The 22,864-nt window shown below is 42.9% G+C and overlaps 1 protein-coding gene across 5 annotated transcripts in view; it reads left to right on the top strand.

Moving 5' to 3' along the window:
* PRPS1 (phosphoribosyl pyrophosphate synthetase 1) overlaps window positions 1–22,864 on the top strand; it is a 77,658-nt gene that overhangs the window by 48,594 nt on the left and 6,200 nt on the right. For 3 of the 5 annotated variants that reach the window (XM_029607358.1, XM_029607361.1, XM_029607359.1), the window contains exons 3-4: window positions 20,713–20,811; window positions 21,759–21,883. In XM_029607358.1, coding sequence (XP_029463218.1) covers window positions 20,713–20,811; window positions 21,759–21,883 — 224 coding nt within the window. Of the gene's footprint in view, window positions 1–18,708; window positions 18,832–20,712; window positions 20,812–21,758; window positions 21,884–22,864 lie in introns of those variants that run through there. The other 2 variants (XM_029607362.1, XM_029607363.1) reach the window with 2 other exon arrangements.

A 22,864-nucleotide genomic window follows, 5' to 3' on the forward strand; every position in this document is an offset into this window, starting at 1 on the left:
TCAGAATAATTCCAAGACCAGCTACAAACTCTCGTAAACAAAGGATTTGAGGCAGGCAAGCATGATATTTGAACATCTTATGACATTTTTGATACCTCTACCAGAGTGTCTGCAGCAGCTATTTTGGCAAGGCGGTGGGCCTGGCTCAAGTCTTCTGATCTCCGCCCAAAAGTGCAAGACCGGTTATCCAGCCTACCCATGTATCGGAGATAATCTGTTTGGAGAACAGATCCAACAAATGGTGGCCGAATTAAGACCATCATGAGACTCTCAAACAGTTCTCTTCAATGCCTTCTGACTTCTCCTCAAGACAGCCCTTCAGGAAGGACTCTAAGAAGTTGTTCTACCGTCCCTGGAAGGCCTATCCGCCACAAGCAAGGTCCCATGTTACCAGACCTTATCAAAAGCCTCAACCTCACCAAGCCCGAAAACAAAAACCACAAGCAGCTCCCCAGCCTGGACCTGCTTCAGGTTTTTGACTTCTGCTTGGAGAGCAGCAGTCAGATTCCTCTGCCAAGCATACCAGTGGGAGGTAGATTGTGCCACTTTCACAACATATGGCAGTCAATCACGACAGACCAATGGATATTGGCAATCATTGCTCGGGGTTACCATCTCAACTTTCTCACCCTGCCACCGGACTCCCCTCCTCTACAGATGTGGGGGAAGTCCGACCACGCCATTCTTCTGGATCAAGAGGTCTCCCTCCTTTTCCAGTCAAAAGCAATAGAACCTGTTCTGCACTCACAGCAAGGCCTAGGGTTCTATTCCTGGTACTTTCTGATCCCCCCCCCCCCCAAAATTGGGGGGTGTTCATCCAATTCTGGACCTACGTGCTCTCAAGTACCTCCAGTGGGAAAAGTTCAAGATGGTAACCTTGGGATCGCTTCTACCTCTTCTACAAAGAGGAGACTGGCTCTGCTCTCTGGACCTCCAGGATCAATACACCCACATTGCGATCACTCAAACTCATCGCAAGTACCTGAGGTTTTTAGTAGGCCTCAAGCACTATCAATACAGAGTGCTTCCATTCGGCCTAGCGTCTGCACCACGAGTCTTTACCAAATGTCTTGTAGTTGTTGCAGCTTTCCTCAGGAGAGAAGATGTTCACGTCTACCCCTATCTGGACGACTGGTTAATCAGGGCTCTAATCCAGCAAACTGCTCAGTCGTCCCTCGATTTGACTCTACACACTCTGATTTCACTAGGATTTCTCGTCAATTACAAAAAATCCTATTTAGTCCCATCTCTAACCTTGTCGTTCATTGGGGCAGACTTGGACACCTTACAGGCAAAGGCATTTCTACCTCTGCAACAAGCACTAACCCTCATGGCTCTCGCTCACCAGTTGCAGTCTCAGAATACTGCAACAGCTCGCCAATTCCTTGTCCTTCTCGGACACATGGCATCCTCAGTCCATGTCACACCATTGGCCCGCTTGGCCATGAGGCTCATGCATTGGACTCTGAGGTCACAATGGATTCAAGCTATTCAGCCTGTCGACCATTGTCCACATCTCCGACTCACTCTGTCTCTCACCTGGTGGAAAAATCAGACCAATCTCCTCCAGGGATTGCCCTTTCAAATGTCAGATCCTCAAGTCATTCTCACCACCGGCGCTTCCAACCTCTGGTGGGGAGCCCACGTGGCCGATCTGCAGACACAAGGATCTTGGCCTCCAGAGGAAGCCAAACACCAGATAAATTTCCTGGAACTTCGAGCAATGCAATATGCTCTCAGGGCTTTTCAGGATTGCCTTTCCAATCAAGTCATCCTGATTCAGACGGACAACCAGGTGGCCATGTGGTACATCAACAAGCAGGGAGGCACAGGCTCCTTTCTGTGTTAGGAAGCTGCACAGATTTGGGCGGAAGCGCTCTCCCACTCGATGTACCTCAGGGCCACCTACTTACCGGGAGTGGACAATGTGCTGGCAGACAAGCTGAGTCGTGTCTTCCAACCGCACAAGTGGTCTCTCAACCCCTCTGTAGCGAACTCAATCTTTCGACAATGGGGATATCCTCAGACAGACCTCTTTGCATCCCCTCAGAACCACAAAGTGGCAATTACTGCTCCCTCATTCGCAGCAAACACTCTCAGCCCAGAGATGCCTTCTCCCTCTCATGAGCAACCAGTCTGCTTTACGCATTCCCTCCACTTCCTCTTCTCTCAAAGACTCTCGTGAAGCTACGTCAGGACAAGGGAACCACGCCAAGTGTGGTTTCCAATACTACAGGATCTTTCCATCCGCAGGCACATTCTCTTGGGAAAGGACCAGCTGCTGATCACTCAAAACAGGAACTTATGCCATCCCAATCTTCAGGCCTTGTCCCTGACGGCATGGATGTTGAAAAGTTAATCCTTCAACCACTTAACCTTTCAGATCCAGTTTCCCTTGTCTTGATTGCTTCACGGAAGCCTTCCACGAGAAAATCTTACTCCTATAAATGGAAATGGTTCACATCATGGTGTGCTTCTCAGTCCCTTGATCCCTTTCCCTGTCCAATCCCAAAGTTTTTGGACTATCTCTGGCATATGTCAGTCGGGTCTCAAGATATTGTCCATCAGAATGCATGTCAGTGCGGTAGCTGCCTTCCATAAAGGTGTCGGATGTCCCTATATCAGTACAACCCCTTGTAATATGCTTTCTGAAGGGCTTGCTCCACATCAAGCCACCTTTGTCCTCCAGCCCCTTCTTGGGACCTTAATCTGGTTCTGTCGGCTCATGAAACCACCATTTGAGCCTCTTCACTCCTGTGACCTAAAATATCTCACATGGAAAGTGATTTTCCTTTTGGCTATCACTTCAGCTCGCAGGGTTAGTGAGTTACAGGCCCTAGTTACTATCTGCCTTACACTAAACTCCTGCAGGACCGGGCGGTACTCCGCACTCACCCTAAGTTTTTTACCTAAGGTAGTTTCGGAGTTTCACATTAATCAATCCATCATACTACCTACCTTCTTTCCCAGGCCCCATTCCAATCCAGGGGAACAGGCTCTGCATACCCTTGACTGCAAACGGGCTCTAGCTTTTTATGTAGACCGTACAGTTGCCCACGGGACGAGCACTCAGTTATTTGTCTCGTTCCACCCCAACAAATTAGGGCAACCTGTGGGTAAGCAGACTCGCTCTCCTCCTGGGTGGCGGACTGCATATCCTTTTGCTATCAGCAAGCAGGCATTCCATTTCAAGACCGTGTTAAAGCACACTCTGTGAGGGCCATGGCGACTTCAGTAGCACATCTACAATCTGTGCCACTTCCTGACATTTGCAGGGCTGCCACCTGGATTTCTCTCCATACTTTTACAGCCCACTATTGCTTAGACAAAGCCGGAAGACAAGATTCCATCTTTGGCCAGTCTGTCCTGCGTAACCGGTTTCCAACGTAATGTACCAACACCCTTCCGCCTGCCCGGTAGGGTTCAGGATGCCCTCTACCAAATTCCACCCCAGTTGTGCCTGTTGCACGCCGATGGGTACATTTTGGTGCATGTCCGGACATCCTCAGCTCTGTACTCGCCCATATGTGAGGACTACCATCCTGCTTGTCCTGTGAGAAAGCAAATGTTGCTTACCTGTAACAGGTGTTCTCACAGGACAGCAGGATGTTAGTCCTCACGAAACCCGCCCGCTGCCCCACGGTGTTGGGTTCATAACGTTTTGTTTTATTTTTCGGCACTGCCTGTAGCTTTCAAATAAGACTGAAGGGGGACCCCTGCTGGCTGCAGGGTTAGTGCCATGCTGGGCATGCCCAGTAGGGGCCAGTCAAAATTCTGGAAACTTTGACAAGTTTTCCGTGATTGGGCTCCATCCTGATGATGTCACCCATATGTGAGGACTAACATCCTGCTGTCCTGTGAGAACACCTGTTACAGGTAAGCAACATTTGCTTTCCTCAATGACTGTATCTTCTTAGTGCACCTTTAACACCTCAATCATTTAACAGTCCAACAGACTCCCTCGCAGGCTTTCTGCTTCTAATACATTTTAAAAAGTTTGAGTTTGTCTCTACAGCCAACTTTTCAGATTCTTAGCCTGTCTTAGCAGTGTCTTACATTCTAACTTGCCAATGCTTATGCTTTATCCTATTTTTTTTTTTTCTGATGGATCCTTCTTTTCAGTTTTTGAAGGAAGAATTTTTTTGGCTAAAATAGCCTTTCATCTCACCTTTTAACCATGCCCAGTAATTGTTTTGCCTCCTTCTATTTATTTATTTTTTATTTTTATATACCGATGTTCCTGTAAAGTATACATATCACACCGGTTTACAAGGAAGAAACTGTCACCTCGATGGTGGTTTTACACTGAAACATTTAACAATTAAAACTTAACAATTAACAGCAACATGAAGGCACAAAGAGGAACTTAGTGGAGCTTACAGTGAACATTAATGATTATATGAATATCAATGACGAAATCTTAAGGAACTTATGTACAACGACTATGCTGATAATGTCATTCTTCCTGTTCTTAGCTCTCTGGGAATGCTTGTGTGAAGAACCAAGTCTTAAGTTTCTTTTTGAAAGTACTATGGCAAGGAATACATCTGGACTGTGCTTCTAGGATGGTATTTTTTAACAAAAAAAAACACACGTTCCAAACAAACTGTCTGCAGACCTTGGGCTTCATAATCAAGTCCAAACTGCAACCGACCCAAACGCCAGTTCATTGGAGCGCTCATAGATACAACACAGAGAGCATACCTCCCACAGGACAGGATTCAAACTCTATCCTGACTGGCTCGATGTCTGTGCAACCGATCACAAACATGGGCACATCAAGTCCTTCAGCTACTTGGTCATATGGTGGCGGATATCCATGTAGTTCCCTACATGAGACTACGTATGCGCCGCCTACAGTGGGGACTAAAGAATCAGTGGTCTCAATACTTTCAGCCCCTCTCAACCAAGGTACAACTCACCACCCAAATGCACATAGACATTCGTTGATGGAAGAACACAGCACGGAGAGTAAGTGAACTCCAAGCTTTGGTTCACTATTCTCCTTATTTAGAATTTTACCATGAGGTCACTCTTCGGTCTCATCCTACCTTTCTTCCTAAGGTAGTATCTGCTTTCCACATAAACCAGTCAATTACATTGCCAATCTTTAAACATAAACCTCATCATAATGACCGAAACAAGCTTCTGCACTCTTTAGACTGTAAAAGAGCATTAGCTTACTACAAACACAGAACTCAATCTCAAGGAAGACCATCTCAATTTATTTTATTTAAAGGCTTTTATATACCGATGTTCATGTACTAGTACATATCGTGTCGGTTTACAGAGAACTAAAGTTGAAAATTACATCGAACATGTGGGTACAAATAACAAGGCGAACTTCGTATGAAATTATAGATAAAGCAAAGAACTTGTCTTTGCTTTATCTATAATTGTTCCTCTCCTTTAACCCTAATAATCCAAACCAGCCTGACTCCAAAAGAACCATTGCTAGTTGGTTATCCCAAGGCATTGAATTCTGCTACAATAAACGTTCTCTGCTTTTGAGCAACAAACCGAAAGCACACCAGATGCTGCTGTTGCATGTATCTGTTTCACATTTATGCGCGTGCCGGTGTGCGCACAGAATGAATTGGCGGACAGAGCGGCGATCCAATGTAAATGGAGACGGTGACCAAGCAGGCAATATGGCGACCACCTCAGAGGGTCTTCATGTGGGAGGGCCCTTGTATCGAAACAGGGTCTAGTTCTAATAGGGCTGATCAACCCAGTAGCACTGACGCCGGCTGTCTATCTGTGCTGCTATTCGAGTTTCGGAGACCGGAGACTTAAGAAGTTTTCTACCTTACCTTGTCTCAGCGCTTCCCGGTCTCATTCTGGGCGGTCTCCAGCTGCGGGGGGAGAGGGAAAAATACCTTCACCGTTGCGCTGAAATTTGCACCCGATGCTGGGGGATAAGTCCACGCCAGGAACCCGCTGCCAGATAGAGGCCTACCTCTGAGGGATCGCAGAAATCACCTAAGGAATCTTGACTGAGGAGAGGGACCCGTAGGTATCACCGCAGGAGAGCGGGGCTCGTCTGTAGAGGTAAGTTTTCTCTTCATTTTGGATTTCTTTGGTTAGAATACTCTTAACGCTGAGCAAGCATTTATAGAGTCCCGAACTGCTATGGAGACTGAAAATACTGAAGAGCATGGCGTCCTACAGGGGTTTATGTACTAGGACTGACGTCAGATTGAATTCTGACTGTCTCCCATCTGCTATCAAGAGCACACAATACCCATTGGTCCTGAGTCCATCTGCTACACACTAGGAAATACCCGTTTCATTATCTTATGTACAAATAATTTAGCGTACGTAACACTAATATGGGTTGTCATGTATGTGTGTCTTAGAATAAAATTGTATTTTTTTGAAATTTTGTAAACCACTACAGTCAGTGGTGGTTTTTAAAAAAATAAAAGCATATGGCTAATGTCATCCAATGAGCTGACAGACCCAGCTTGAAGAGAGTTCAGTAATTCTTACAGAATATACGGGGACTTCCTGTGCATGAATACCGCCCTCTTCTCAGACTCTTCCAGAGATTAAACTTTGCCCATTTTCCAATTAAGTATGGCCAATTCAGAGGTCTATAGAGAACTTGCTTTCTCCATCAACAAGCAGGTATGAATAAACCATAATACGTGGGGAATCCCAAGCTGAGGATTGAATTGGGAGCAAGTACTGAAAATAAGCAACCCAGACCCCATCAATACAGAGTGAACTATTGAGTTAACAGGATAAGCAGAATTGATTAGAGTTATGGTCTCTTCAGGATATGTTGTGTAGACCAATGGTTCTCAACCTTTCGTTTCGGACACACCTGACAAATGGTTTTCACATGTGTGACAAACTGAACATGAGTCATGGGGCTAAACGTAAACTCTCTGAATCCACAGGACCCCCCAACAATAAGTGCAGAGCACAATTAGGGCATTGCCCATACAACTCACCGAACAAAAAACAGATGTTCTAGTGACATCTCAGTAATAGCAAAACAAACTCCCTCTACTGCCAGGCGCAATAGCCTCTCATAAAAAGACAGTAATTTAACCACCAATGCATGTCATATTGAGAAAACCAACAAAAAAAATTGATACAAATGCCTACATGCTAGTAAGACCACAAATTATAAATATGGAGACAAACTGAAATGGAAACCCAAAAAAGCCAATTTGCAAGCAGTGCAAACCTGGAGAAATAGAGAAATATAGCATCTAACAGTCCCAAGATCTGTAATAATGCACACAAACTAATCCACGCAAAGTTACACCTGCATTATGGCATGCACTCAAACAGTAACAACCCTCTCTATCAGGCTGATACAGTACATTGCGCTCCGGAGCGCACTGTTAACCTGCTATTGGACGCGCAGTTTCCCTTACCCCTTATTCAGTAAGGGGAGGAAAACGAGTGTCCAACCCGCAGCACCTAATAGCGCCCTCAACATGCAAATGCATGTTGATGGCCCTATTAGGTATGCGCGCGGGATACAGAAAGTAAAATGTGCAGCCAAGCCGCACATTTTACTTTCAGAAATTAGCGCCGACCCAAAGGTTGGCGCTAATTTCTTCCGGCACCGGGAAAGTGCACAGAAAAGCAGTAAACTGCTTTTCTGTGCACCCTCCGACTTAATATCATAGCAATATTAAGTCGGAGATCCCGAAGAGTAAAACAAGTGTTTAAAAAAAAAAAAAAAATTTGGCCCGCGACTGTCGGGCCGAAAACCAGACGCTCAATTTTGCCGGCGTCCGGTTTCCGAGCCCATGGCTGTCAGCGGGCTCGAGAACAGACGCCGGCAAAATTGAGCGTCTGCTTTCAAACCCGCTGACAGCCACTGCTCCTGTCAAAAAGGAGGCGCTAGGGACGCGCTAGAGTCCCTAGTGCCTCCTTTTGCCCGGATCTACCGCCGGGCCTAATTTAAATACTGCATTGCGCGTACCGGCGAGTGGCCGGTGTGCGCGCCGGGCGAGCGGGCATTTGCCCGCTCTCCCGCAGACTTTACTGTATCGGCCCATATGAAAGGCAACACTACAAATATTTCCACTAATGCTGCTGCCATTCCTATCTGGTTGGAACAGCAGCGCCGTTGGTGGAAGAATATCTACATCTCACTGTGATGGAGTAGAAGGAGGGAAGCACGACCGGGGCAGTAGGACACCAGGAAGCCACAACACACCTACTGATGCTTGGTGACACTGGTGTGTCCCGAAACACTGGTTGAGAATCATTAGTCTAGAAAGTAGTGGGATGAAGGTGTGAACAGCTAACCAAGATACAGCTTTGCATAGGTCTTCAATGGAAGTGGCCATGAAATTAATCACAGAAGTTGCCATGTTTTCACAGAGCATTATCAGTCTAATCTGTAAGCCAGTCTGCACATAACAGTATGTGATACAGTCTGTTAGCTGATTAGTTTGTTCAGCAACTGCCTTTCCCAATCTGGTGGGATAAAAGGACACAAATAGCTGGGAAACTTGATGGGGAGGAAGAGTCCTTTTTAGGCAAAACACCAGGGCTTTCCTACAGTCCAAGGATTGAAAAGCCCGTTTTCTATACATATGGCCCTTAGAAAGAATTTGGGTAGCACAATAGCTTGGTTAATATGGCATGCATATATCACTTTTGGAAGGAACTTAAGAGTTCTATAATTGTTGAGAAATTTACGTCCACTGATCTGGTTTGAAGGGGGGTTTTCATGAGCTTAGCTAGGACTGTGTTGAAGTCAAGGTACATGAGGTTTAATGAGTTGAGAATGATCAGTACCCCTCCCACCTTCAGGTGACAAGCCTCAATGATGAAGAGAAACTTTAAACTGAAATACTAATGTAAGAGGATCAGAACAGGGATTGAAGCATCCCTCAGGCCACAGGAGAAGTGAATTCTGCTAGTTGGTCCTATACCATGACGAAACTCTTCCACTTAAAACTACAGGTTATTCTGGTTGAAATCTTAGCTGAAATCTGCATAATCTTACCCCTTCCCAAGGAGGTGCGAGGAAACAGAGCATTCAACATCCTTGCAGCAGAGGCCAGTAAGAGTAGGTTTGGATGGCAACATCTCCTGTGCAGTGAGAGCTGGAGATATATCCAATTGAATGGGAGACCAAACTGATAGATGAGATATGAATATCCCACATGACATGGCCAAACTAATGCTATGAGGATTAACTGCCTTTTACAGATAGATCTTCTGGACAGTCCATGAGAACTTGGCAGGCATACATAGGGCAGACCTGTGTTCCACTAGCACAGAAATATTGGGCGCAGATATCAGTTGCTTGGATACATGAACTTCAACCTTCCTGTTGTCCTCTGAGGCAACAAGTAATTTGCCTGTGTTCCCCAGCAAGGACCATGTGTGATTACAACACTCAGATGGTCCGCCAACATATTCTAGACCCAGTAGGTAGTTTGCCTGGACATGGGTGCTATGATGACCAGCCCAAAACAATATCTGGAGGGCTTCCTCGCAGAAGGCATAAAAGCTTGTGCTTCCTTACCTATTTGCATAGAACACTGCTACTTGGGTGCTTGTCTGAATCAAAATTCTCTTTCCTGAGAATTGGTGAGAGAAAGCCCTTGGAGCATAAATGAATGGCTCATAGCTCCAGAAGATTGATTTGCAGACAATTCTCCACCAAGGAATACAAACCTTGGGGTCCATACAGCATTTTGTGCACTCCCCACCTAATGAGACATTGGTAGCTAGGATTACTTAATGTGCTAGAAAGTGTAGCAAGAAACCCATTCTTAGAACCTTCAGGTTCATCCATCACTGAAGGGATGGTCTCATCTTGGGAATTAGAGATTTGGGGAGCAACAGTCAATAGAGCTGATCCCATTGACTTTAGAGAGCCAAATTAAAGAACCTACGTGTGATCCTGCTGATACCTGGTCTTGATGGGGGGGGGGGGGGGGGGAGTCCTTATCAGGACCATCAACATTCTGGCTCTTTCAATGGGGGGGGGGAGGAAACCCCTTTCACATGAGTCTAGACTTCTATGAACTAAATTCTTTGAGATGGGACCAAGTTGAACTTTTGAGAAGTCAACTAGGAAACCCAGGAACTGGAGAAACTAGTATTTGAGAGACTCCAGAACTTCTGTCTGAGATGGATCAGTAACCCACCAATCGTTGAGATATGGGAATACAGACTCCCTGCTGACGAAGCTGTGCAGTCATAACTGCTAGACATTTTACGAACACTGTTGGGGTCACCATGACTAAGCACCTTGTAGTGGTAGGGCATGTCCTTCACCAAACCAGAGGAACTTCTAGTGGGCAGGGTGAATGGGAATGCATGCACGAGTGTCTTTTCTAGAGCACACATCCTATCCCTCTGATGAATGATAGAAAGAATCATCTGGAGGGCCTTTATCCTGAATCTCTCTTTGTACCAGTAGTGCTAAGTGGGAGCCCTGCGCTGCAGTGGTACAGCTGTATAAGTGGCAGGGTCTGATCATTGGCACTGGAAGAACCTCTTATGCCATAACTATACACCATGGTGGAGAAACTCTTGTGCTTAGGTACTAGGGCACTCAGGGCTTTAACCTGCCATGCAGAGGGGGCATATTGCATCCTGGTATGCATGCTCCATGGAAGAAATAACAGCACCAGGGTCAGTGTCTGATCTAGAAAGAACAAATGGCTAGGACATGGGGATTTTCTGTGCTATGAAGCATGGTGGCACCTGCACTTCGACTTCATCTTGGTATTGACAAATTTGCTCTGGCAAAGTTCTGAGTCAGTGGTGCAGGCTCCTTTGGCTCTGAAGGAGATAGCCCCAGTGCTGCTTAGATGTTCTTCTGTGTCTCATCTAGCACCAGCATGAGCTAGGTAGCATTTGCCCGAGCAACTGGAAGAAAGCTGAAGGGTTCTGTGGACTTGCAGGCCTGAAGGAGGTGGCTGCTGCTGGGTTCAAGACAGGAAAATGTGGATTAGTGGCTATGGGTGTGTGAAAGTGAACACATGAGTGTGTAAAGAATGTGTATAGAGAGAGTTTGTGTGCATACTTCCCACCTTCCACCCACCCCATCCCTAATCCACAACAATGTCAGAGTAACTGGAAATGAAGTCCCAGGTATGATCATTTTTGTTGTAGCTGTAGCACAGGGTATTTTGCTTGTGTGCCAAGCCACAAAGCAACCAGATTAGGAAGTTTTACTCAGCTTAGGCAAACTGCTATTGCTGTGAGAATTAAAGGGCAGGACAGAGGAATGCAACCCCCTCCAGCCAGGGGTAGGGGTTGTGCCAATTATTTGCTTGAACTTCTACATAGGTTTTTTGGAATTTTCCCAAAGAAAAAGTCTCAAAAGGCTGCATCAATGGATCAAAATCTTGTTACAGAACAAAAGGAAAGTACCCTGGGCATATCTATGGAGATCACTTTATTCCCGAACTGTGGGTCAGGACTCCAAATGGGGGGGAGGGGGTCATAAGCACCTCAAATGAGTGCTCTTCATGTTCCAGCATCAGCAGAGGAAGTCAGTGGGGCCTGTGAGCCAACATGTGCTCACAGGGCCTGCCCTTGCACAAGTTTGGTTTTTTGTTTTTTTTTTTGTTTTTTTACTCCTGTCAGAATTCAGAAGTTTTTATTAGAAGTCTCTTTCAACCAGGGATTAAGCTACTCAATTCCTTTGGAGGTTAGAAGTCTTTGTTAAAGATTCTCTTGAAATTGACAAAACTTTATGCACCATTCATAAATGAATACACGACGAAAAAGCAGAGTGGCTGAACACAGCCCTCCGCATACATACCCCCCACAGAAATCTTAGGTCAGCAAACAAAGCCCTACTAACTATTCCGTCAGTCGAGACGGCCAGATTAACACAAGTAAGGGACAGGGCCCTATCCCTAGCAGGACCGATAATATGGAACACCATGCCAGTGGAAATCAGATTGGAAGGAGACATCAAAACCTTCAGAAGAAATATAAAAACATGGCTATTTAAGCAACATACCACAAAGAGAATGGAGAGTAGACCCCAGGGAACGGTTAGGTGCGGTCAAGCAAACACCCACACAAACACTCCTTCCTTCTTAGTGCGTCTTCTCTCCTATATTCTAATTTCTTCCTTTATCTTAAACAACAAAGAACTGAAGTTAAATAACACCAAACCTTTAGCAGAGTTAGAAAAACTAGACATGACTTATAACACTCACCAAATAGTATTTATTATGATATAATGTTACAGTATTTTTGATGGCACCTGTTTAAGAGTTAGAATTCTAGACACTTTATTCAACATAGTTTTTTTGTGCCTTATTGTGAACCGTTGTGATGGCACCCACTGAACGACGGTATAGAAAAGATTTTAAATAAATAAAATAAATAAATGTGAAGAGAAATATTCATAAGATCAGAAGCCTATTTGAACATATATTGTATGTGGGTATCTTAATATTTAAAAATTTTTTTATCTTTTTACTAGTGTATATAGCATTGAAGTAAGGAAGGACTTCATGTGTGTCTTTACTGCGTGTGGATCATTTAAGCAATTGATTGAAGCTTTGAATAAATAGATTGATTTATTTATTTGAGTTTTATATACCGTCATTCGGTGGAGCCATCATAACGGTTTACAAAAATATACATTTTTTTCTTAGCAGTTGTGCAACAATAAAAAAAAAACAAAACAATTTGAACAATATCAGAAATAAGCATATCAAGTCCAGAGAGCATTATTAGGTTGGAAGAGGAGGGTATGCAGTTCAGGGTGAAGAGAATGTATTAAGAGGTTTATAACTGAGTTCAGTTGAGAGTTGGAATGATCAGACGTCTGAGGGTCAGTGTAGAATTTGCGGAACATTTGTGATTTTAGGTCCTTTTTGAATATTTTTAGGTCGTGTTGGGTTCTCAGGAATTTAGGTAGGGTGTTCCAAAGTTTAGGTGAAGCAATTGAAAAGGCTTTCTCTTGTGGTTGCCAGATGTGCATCTTTGATAGGGGGAATGTTTAGGTAGCCTGAGTTATTAGAGCGTAGGTTTCTTGGAGGATTTTGAGGGATTATGTTTAGGGTGTTAAGACCTTGATGATCATTGTTTAGAATTTTGTGGATTATGGTCATTGATTTGTAAGCAATATGTGAAGTGAGGTCAATAGATGAGTGCATACGGTTGAAAAATTGTTTGCTTGTCAGCTGGTTTTCTAACTTTGCTATAAAATCAATATTATGAATAAACCTTTGTCTTAAAGAGTTACTAAAATTGATTATAATACATACCCCTAATTTTGTACCACATTTTTTAATAACAGAAAATAAAAGTAAACAGCAGTAATTTTAGAGATTTTTGTTGGTTTTCCATGGCCCATATATGCATATTCTGCTTAACAATGATTGACTTAAGAGGCCTCATTAGTAAACATATGCTTTGCAGATCTGCAGGATTTTCTTCTAAGGCAATGGTGAACTAAAGGAATACTGCCTTGATACCTGAACAGGTGGTGACCCAAAAAAGTTTTCTTCTAAAAACCTGACACCGCAAGTCTTCTCTGCCTTTGTCAATGTCACCAAGGAATTGGCAGTATTGAATTTTGCATGGAAACAATTTCACATCTCAAACAGTTCTCTATGCTTCCCTAAATTGAGTTGCTTATGATATCCTACCGATTTTCCAGGTCTTTGCGTCAATGCCTGCTGAACACTGGCAATGAGTTCTAGCTTTGTCTTCTTGCTGTCAGCACCTTTCTTAAGGCGCAGTCCCGTCAAACATGAACTATAATCTGTTCAGTGCAGACCTGCTTGGAACTTTATTTGCATTTCCCATGAATTCACACATCTTGACTTGCACTAGCCACATGGAAATAGCATGCCCAGCAGTGTGTATGTGGTGAAACTGTTACTCCGTATTGATTTTATGAAGCTACCACTAGGTGTGGTGGTTAAGTCCCACATTACTGACTTGGTACCCCCCTTTGCCTGTATACCAATTATTTTGGAGCAGGTGCATGATGCAGATCGCACTTCCAAACTCTTAGCTATAGTATGTCTTTATTTTGAAAGAGAAAATAAAAGCTGGAGCATCTCTTCAGAAACGCCCTGTATTTGAGTCCAGTCTAAACACTCTGGTAGGATACACCTTGGTGCAGTTGACTCTTGCTACCAGCACGTGCTCTATCTCTGTATCTTAAACGTGTCAAATATATGCAGGGCTTGCTTCAAGTGGATCCTCCTTCTGTATCATGATGATCGAAACATAATTCTGATTGGTTAATGAAAGCTTCCTGTGGGCTGAGGTACACATCCTGGAGGTGAAGTCTGGCAGCCATTTCAGTTTTCAGTCCTAGTGATCTGTATGTAAATTTTTATTACAATAGTGCTATTTACCCATCCCAAGTTCTGCCTAAAGCAGTGTAGTTTCACCGTAACCAGTTAATCGTATGAACATATTTCCCAGGCCTTATGTTCATAAGGGTGATTATTCTCTGCACAGTCTGGTTTGCCAAAAAGGTATCTCCTTCTACCTGGAGCAACCCAAAACCCCTAGAAAGTCCACCCTCACTGTGTCATTTGACCCAAATAGTCCTGGTATTGCTTTAATAAATGCATGGTTTCTAATTAGATGACAGATTGCATCTCCTGTTCCCAGGCAGGGCTAACCAGATGGGCACATGGAGTCTTATAATGTAAGCCTTGGTGGTGCCATCTTAAGATCAGTCTTCTTTGAGAATTACAGAGTTGCAGCCACACGTTCACATCCCATTATTCTTTGGATACTAACCAGTGATATAACATGCTTGGTTCCCCTAAGCTCTTTGAAGGGTCGAATCAATGCCATGTTCCCCGGGGCTCATTTAACTCAAACATGCTCTGCAATTCCCTTCCCCCATCTATTTTTTTTTTTTTTTTGAAGATCAGTTTTAGCTAGGGATTCCTACTTGTGTGACCTTTTTCTCTAAGAAAAGGCAGTTTTTAATTTTTATTTTACAGAAAATGCAGAGAAATAAAAAATTGTGACTTTGAAAATTTACTTTAAGAGCATACTGGTTTGCAATAAACATACTGTCTGGAACAATCTGTGTAATGCATTCCACGCATCTGACTTTTTAGGGAGTCAAATACTTTTGCAAGCATGTTGCACATCATTAGACCAGCTCTTAAAACCCATTCACACCACTGACTTGCGTCTCACTCATACAACAGAGAATATTAAAAATCAACAGTGTTCCAATACAAAATACTTAACACTTCACAATATACTGTAGCTCTTAATCAAAATACTGCAGAAAACCTTTAATGAATAGTTCTTAGATCTTCTAAAGTCCATCCCAACATAGGCCTAAGTTTCACCTCATGGAGGCTTCATCAGGGGAACATTGTAGAAAAGTTAGGAGCGTTTACTATTGGTAGGATTTGCTTATGTCCTTCATGAAAAAACTTTCTTATCTTGCTTGTGCAGAAGTGCTCAGTCCTCTTCTTGCTCTTGTTTGCTCCTTTCTTCTGAGCTGTTATGTATCCATTGAGGCTGCTAATTCCCAGTGTAGCTTTTTTTGCAAGGAATATCCATGACTGGACTGGAGCTGGTCAAGCATGTTGCCTCCTACAGAAACACTCACTTCACCAACAAGTCCTTTGTTAGCACAGCATAACATGCTGGAACAACCGGAAAAGTAATCTTTTGGAAATATATATAAATAGAGTAATACTAAAGATAAATTGCACAACCTCAATAAAATGTTTTTCTACTTTCAAATTCATTTTCCAATGAAAATGCTTGTATTCCATTCCTTATAAATATATTGCACATTATTAGATCACCCCTATTAAACACCATTTATACTTCAGTCATACCAATCACACTGCATCCCACTTATAATATGATGCGGGGTGCTGATTTTTTTTTTTAACGATGCTCTTCTAAGCATATTTCTCAATCCTCTTTCATGTTAGGATAAACAGCACCATTGAGCAACAATTTAAATTTCTGCTTGTGAATGTTCCTTAGATGCTTTTTCTTCTTCCCAACATAGGCCTAAGTTTCACCTAGAGAGGCTTCATCAGGGGAACATTATGAAAAGCTCACGTAGGCATGTGAATACACGCTGACTGGCAGCACAGAAAACCCTTTCATTTGTTGACTATATACTTATGTCCTTTAATGAAGAATCCAACATCACTGTTTAAGAAATAACATGTCAAACTGACATGCTTAAAATCAGATGGGTTTTCTTCTTCCTAGCGATTCCATCTTCCAAGTGTTTTTTTTTGTTTTGTTTTTTTTAACCATAAAATTCAAACAGTATATTAGCCCCATGTCATTCCCCAATGCTATCCGTTGCTCATTGCATTCACTCAGGATGGTCAGATTGCAGGACATGTTGCCTCTTAAGGAGACACACCTAGCCTTCTGCATTCAGACGAGCCATCTTACAGAAACAAATGGTAGGTTTAAATCCCTCTCCTTACCTTTTAAAAACACGCACATCTTTTAAACTCCAAACACCCCATTTTGAAATAGTGTTGGTAGAAGAACCTGCTGGCATGCATACAAACATACATGCTGAAAAGGTTTTTCCCGAAATGACGGTGCTTGTGTGGTAGATTATCGTGCTGTCCTCTGAGAATGTTGCAGGTAAGCATCTTTTACTAATGGAATGACAGAAGGATCAGTGAACTTGTGCATAAGATCTTGGATTGTCATACAAACATTTTGCCATCTAGTCTCATGATAGGAAATCTAGGGGATGTTATTTCTGAATGTAGCATAACAGTGCACACATTGGCTGCAGAATGCATCTGATTTGACTTTAACCAGAGGCTTATCTAGGTACCAAAATGAAGGGGATAAATGGCAAACAGCTCAGTCAGATGTGTGATGTGCATCAAACTGTTTCTGGACTAAGGCTGCAGGTATGGCATAGGTGGCTCACATTCTCCCCCCACAGTGATGGCAACAGAGCTGCCAGCTGCTCTTATTTTTAAATGAATAAATAGCATCACGGATCCCTCTTCTTGCAGCAGATTTTTCAGCTACTATATCCTATCGTGTTTTTTGGCTGTCTCCTGATAATTTTTTTTTTTTTAAATCACCTACCTTTCTAACTGTTCATGGTAGAACCACAGACAGTGATACAATAAATGCACAAAATTCCAAAATACTAGCACTGTATGGTGAAGCATGCTTCAAAGTAAGTGAAATTCAAAATACATCAGCATCCATAGAAATTCTTTCTAAAACATACAAACTGCACTCAGAATGCTATACTTAAGAGCAGACATTCAGATATCATTCTTTGATAAATATATTTATTTTATTATGAATGCAATACATTTTTCACTGGTTTTTGGAAGCTGACGCTCCTGAAAGCTTTTTAAGCTAATATTTCTTAACTAGCTATCGCCTTATATTTTTAACCTCCATTTCCATGCATTCAAGTGGACTAACATAGCAAATGTGCTATGCAATCACATAAATAGGGTATATGAGTCTCTCTCTCTCTTGCTTCCGCTCTCTCTCTCGCTTCCCCTCTCATAAAAATTCAGGCTAGAACACTTAGGCTATAAATAGATATAAAAAATATATTAAAATATAAAATGGGTGAATATAATTGCCACAAGATAAATAACTTTGCCATTAAAAGCTTGTTGAAAGGAGCAGGTCTCTAAAGATCAAATCCTCATGAACCAGACCTGTCTTGGAAAACCTCCAGAGAACAGGAACTACCCCATAAAAAGCCTGTTGACAAGTCCCTGCTAATTTAAACTCCTTTAGGGATGGATGGCATGCAAAAATCTTTTTTGAGCTGATCTCAAGTATCCTCAGGATACTTGCTGCTATATTATTTTATGTATTTCACTTCCTTGATGACTGAACTTAAAGGTGGTAGCGGGGGATGCTGCCGATGCCATCTATTGGAAGACCAAGGCTGTCTTATTCCCCCCTCCCCCACCCTGCACTTTCTAGTAGGTTCTGGCTGACTAATAGTGGGACTGTCAGAAGATATTGTGAAGGATCCTTTTTGCCTATCCCTGTAAGTATGTTTACTTTTCTTTCTTTAAATAAGTAAACTTAAGTTAGCGAGATGGAAGGACGCATATGGATAGTTGATGTGTCCTAATTGTGTATGCAGGTATAAGGTCACTAAAGGGCAGTTGGCTGATCTCCCTTTTCTTATTTTGTACAGATTGGAGAGGTCAGGAGCCTGCTTCCAAGCCCAGGACCATTTTCTGGTGTGGCTTAGCAGCTGGTCCATGCTGTTTCTAAGCCCAGGGCTGTTGGGATGACTAGATACCCCAGAGGCAAGCGAAGTAGCAAAGACTTCCCTGTACTGTGGATTAGTAACTATCAAAAGCTTGCATGTCTCGCTGTCTTGCCTGGAAGTATAAAAATATATATGCTGTCTAGCGCTAAGAATTGGCACAGTGGCAGCATGACTCCTGTATCTTTTTCTCAGACAGCTGTTCTTACATATTACCAATGAGTGGGGTTTTTTTTACTACTGGCTATTCTACATGCATGCAATATAGCTTGGGATGGAAAGCTTCATTCAGAAAATTGACCTTTCATAGGTGATGTGTTGTGTATTGCCTTATTGTTTAGCACTCTTTGCAGCTGCTTTGCTTCTGTTTTCAGCTTTTACTTTTTCTGTAATTGCTATGATGAAGATTTATGATATTGTCAGGATTTATAAATGAGGTTAAGTACTTGTCTCTCCTTTTTTATTTTTTTTTTATTTTTTAGGCACATGATGACCTGCCTCTGCTGCCTAAAGAGACCCAGCCACAGCTCGCCACGTAACACTTCCCTGGAGCCAGCTGGAAAGCAGCCACGTTAGGGGGCCGACGCAATAGTGTGCCCAGCCTGGCGCATATGAGTTTACTCATGGTTGGACTTGTATTTTAGATGCGCTAGACTAGCACCCGATGCAGTAAAGGAGATTAGCGAACCCGATAGTGCCCAGTGCATGCAAATTCCATTTAGATGAGGGCATTAACTATTACCACATGATGCAGGAAAGTGCTGGGCATCTACCGCACATTTTTCAGCGTGGAGAATTTAACTCCAGCTCTGGAGGTGGAGTAAAGTTAACTCTAACTCAAGAGCTCATGAGAAACTACAAAATATGGTCCTCCTTAGTATCATCCCAGCTCTTTAATTCACTGCTTGTGGTGGCAAAGAAGTGCATGCTATGAACGCACAATTTAGACGCCCGTAGCAATGGGTGCCTGGTATAATAAACTGCAGCATTAAAATCAGCACCTCAGCAAAATAACTAAAGTGCAAAGCAGATGCTCGTATTGAGCGCCCAATTTAATAACCTCTTGAGTGCCAGAGACACACATTCTTCCAAAGTGCACCTTTTTTATGCTGATTAATTCTGATATTGTATCAGAGCACAGGGATGTAGCTGCGTGCACATTAGGAAAATGGGTGGGCCCATTTTCAACACGTCTTATTGCATCTGCCCTTAAAATGTTTAGTTTATTTTTTGTTATAGCTTAATGATTACAGTTTAGTCTACTGCTTGTTAAAATACCACATTAAAATTGGTAATACCACTTTTTTGCCTATGCATAACATGTTATAACTAGCCGTTAAACCCGTAACAAGGGGCTACATTAACATTTTTTTTTTCAGTCCATTTCCTCCCCCCTCACCCTCTATTCTCCCTCCTCCCTCAGTCACCCCCCCCTCTCTCAGCTCATTCACAACCCCTTCGGATGGCACAAACTGAAGATCTCTGGGGGAGGTCCCTCCCCTCCTCAGCGTGCGCTGCCGCTCCTCGCCGCCACCATGTTTTCAAAGAGCTGACGCTCTGCTCTGACCGTGTTCGCCCGCACCTGCGCAGTAGAGCTGCTCTCTATTGCGCATTTGCGGCACGTCTGTCAAGCCTCATTTATCTAATAGATTGCTCCCTTTTAGGTTTTACTCCAAACAAAACTGAATCATGATTTTCAAAACCTAAATAAATTTTGAAGGGACTGTGATCAGGCAGGTGAACCATGTTTAGATATTCAACTTCCTAGCTCTCCCCTCATTGGAGTCGTTTCATTGTGAGCTGTTGTGTAGTGCTATGTATGAGGAGGGGAAATGTGAGGTGAAAGTATTGTTGAGGGTAATGAAGATAGCAGGTATGTATTGTATTATAGGTGTTGTAAAGACAGTTCTTTTTAAGGGGAAAGCAGCATTGTCCCTTCTTAAAACAATTTTTACTATGGGGAAAAGGTAGTCATTGTGTTGAAGTGGCAGGAGTTAAGTTTGATATGTCCTGATGGCAGGATGACTGGAGGTAGGTGCCTTATTTTTCCTATGAGAGGAAAAGACTTTGGCAAAATTGCTCCCACTGGCTATAAAGGGAGTTGTGCGGCCTGGATGTATCCCAGCCTCTGTCATAAATAAATATTTGCATCTGAGAGCTCCAGGGGCAATAAACTACAAGTTATGGATATAAACAACTTTGTGAATGGAGGTCACACACGAATGGAAATTCTAATGGTTATGATACCTGCATGCTCCAAATATCTGTGGCCACCCTAAATATTCTTTTATGACTATTGCTATTTGGCAGAACCCAAATAGTGTCAGATTTTTCCTCCAGAGCTCCAAAAACCAAGGGGATGAATCAAGCCCCTGAGGAGCAAAGTCAGAAGTGGAAGTGTCTTCCAAAATAAATACATAGCCGTCTCTTCTAAATTTGTTTAATTTGCTGTTAAAATACATCCAGCTTCTGATTAATTGAACTCGTGCTTGCTTGCTTGTTTCCAGAGTCGAGCCCCAATTTCAGCTAAGCTGGTGGCCAATATGCTGTCTGTAGCTGGTGCAGATCATATCATCACAATGGACTTGCATGCCTCTCAGATCCAGGTGAGTGAAGACAAAGCAGCACATCAAAGGGAAACTAGACCTCTACAATATTTATTATAAGGATCAAAGGGCACTACATCAGGAGATTTTTCTTTTTTACTAGAAAGGTGGTGGATGTATGGAATAACCTCTCAGTGAAGATGATGGAGGCACCAACAGTAAAAATCGAAGAAAGCATGGGATAAACACAGAAGATCTTTAGTTGTGAGGAAGCAAAAGGAGAATCGGATATCAACTAGGGCCTGTAGAATTACAATAGAAATGAAATGGGGTAGACTAGATGGGCCTTACAGTCCTTGCCTATCATGTTATCTGGCTGTAACGCTGGATTACTAGTTTGTGCATGAGTAAAGGGATGCCAACAAAACCTTGTGACTGGCCAGTAGGTGTTACTAGGGGGAAATGTTTCCAAATTGGTTAATTTTGCACAAGCCTTGACAGGAGTGAACCTCACTCATATAAGCCAGGGTATGCGGAGTATAATCTGTGTCTCAAACTTCCTGCTAATGCCCTTCTTAATACTTAGCCAAAGAAAGCTTCCTTCTGAAATGTCACCATTGAACAATTGCTAGAATGCTTTTACCCAATATCCCTGAAGCTATGAACACTGCAGGCATAAAATCCCCAGCTTTGGACAGCCAAGGGAATAGAAAACTCATTTGAGGAATAGAATCCAAGTCTTGCGCATGACCATTGACCAGACAGACCAGACCAGCAAGTAGTCCTTTTTAAAACATCTGGTGACCAAACTTTGATCTGCTCAGCCAAATAAATGCAGTTCTTGGTGTGCACAAAGGATACCTGAGTGGGGAGAGAATGCTGAAGGCTATACATGGTAGTTCCCCCCCTCTCTGCAAGGTCTCTTATCTTCCCACATGGCTCTTGGAGAGTCCTTGCTCATGACCATAGAATACAGCTGTGTTAATACTTCATTTTCCAACCTGCAGGGCTTCTTTGATATTCCTGTGGATAACCTGTATGCAGAACCGGCTGTCTTGAAGTGGATTCGGGAAAATATTCCTGAGTGGAAGAACTGTACTATTGTCTCCCCTGATGCTGGAGGCGCAAAAAGGTGAGACTCAAAGGTGCTATGGATGACCAGAGAACCATTAGCTAGTGGTCAGGAACAGTCTTCCCGTACCTTAGTTTAATTCAGCTAGTCATTGACATTTCAGTGGCTTGCTTACTTTCATGGCTTTTTCCAGCAAGGTTCAGCTCCTGAAACTTGAGTAAAGGGATGTTCAGATTTTAGTAGCAATAGGTCTTTGACTCTTTTTCTTTCTTTTTTTTTTTTTTTTTTTTTTAATGAAAATGTAGGAGTTCAAATGTACAAAAGTTTTCATATCAGGCAGCAGTAGGAAGCTTTCTCAGTTTTGCTTTCCTCTAGGACAGGGCTTCCCAAACCTGTCCTGGAGACCCCACAGCCCGTCGGGTTTTCAGGATATCCACAATGACTATGCTTGAGATACATTTGCATATACAGAGTCTCCATGGTGTGCAAATGTATCTCATGCATAGTCATTGTGGATATCCTGAAAACCTGACGGGCTGTGGGGTCCCCAGGACAGGTTTGGGAAGCCCTGCTCTAGGATCTAGTTTCTTGGTGAACAGCATAGCAACTGCAAGCACCTGCTCAATGCATATGTGATGTATTTCATTTGTTTTAAGCGCCCATCGCCAGTTACACAGGCTAAACATATTTTTCATTTTGGATCTTCTCCCAATTTGTATATTTGGGCTGGAGGAAGCAATCGCACTTTATTCAGCCGGAAAAATCATGGTGCCTCCCTTTTTATGCTGTTTCCCAATAGCCCTTCAATTCAAAATGCATCTCTGGCCAGCAGGCTTGAGTGCCTCTTATCTAAGATTGATCAGTCATGTGATTATGTAGTGGAAATGCTACCTAGGTTCTTGCTCTGTGCTTAAGTCATATGCAGTACTTTACAGCCTGCAAGTCTGTTTTGATTTGATCAGCTGAGTGGTTACATAAATTGAACTAGTAACTACCGGTAGTTTCCTAAATTTAGCAGAAGCTTATTACATTTGCACTTGG

Source organism: Rhinatrema bivittatum, chromosome 6 (assembly GCF_901001135.1).
Source record: "Rhinatrema bivittatum chromosome 6, aRhiBiv1.1, whole genome shotgun sequence".
Taxonomy (NCBI): Eukaryota; Metazoa; Chordata; class Amphibia; order Gymnophiona; family Rhinatrematidae; genus Rhinatrema; species Rhinatrema bivittatum.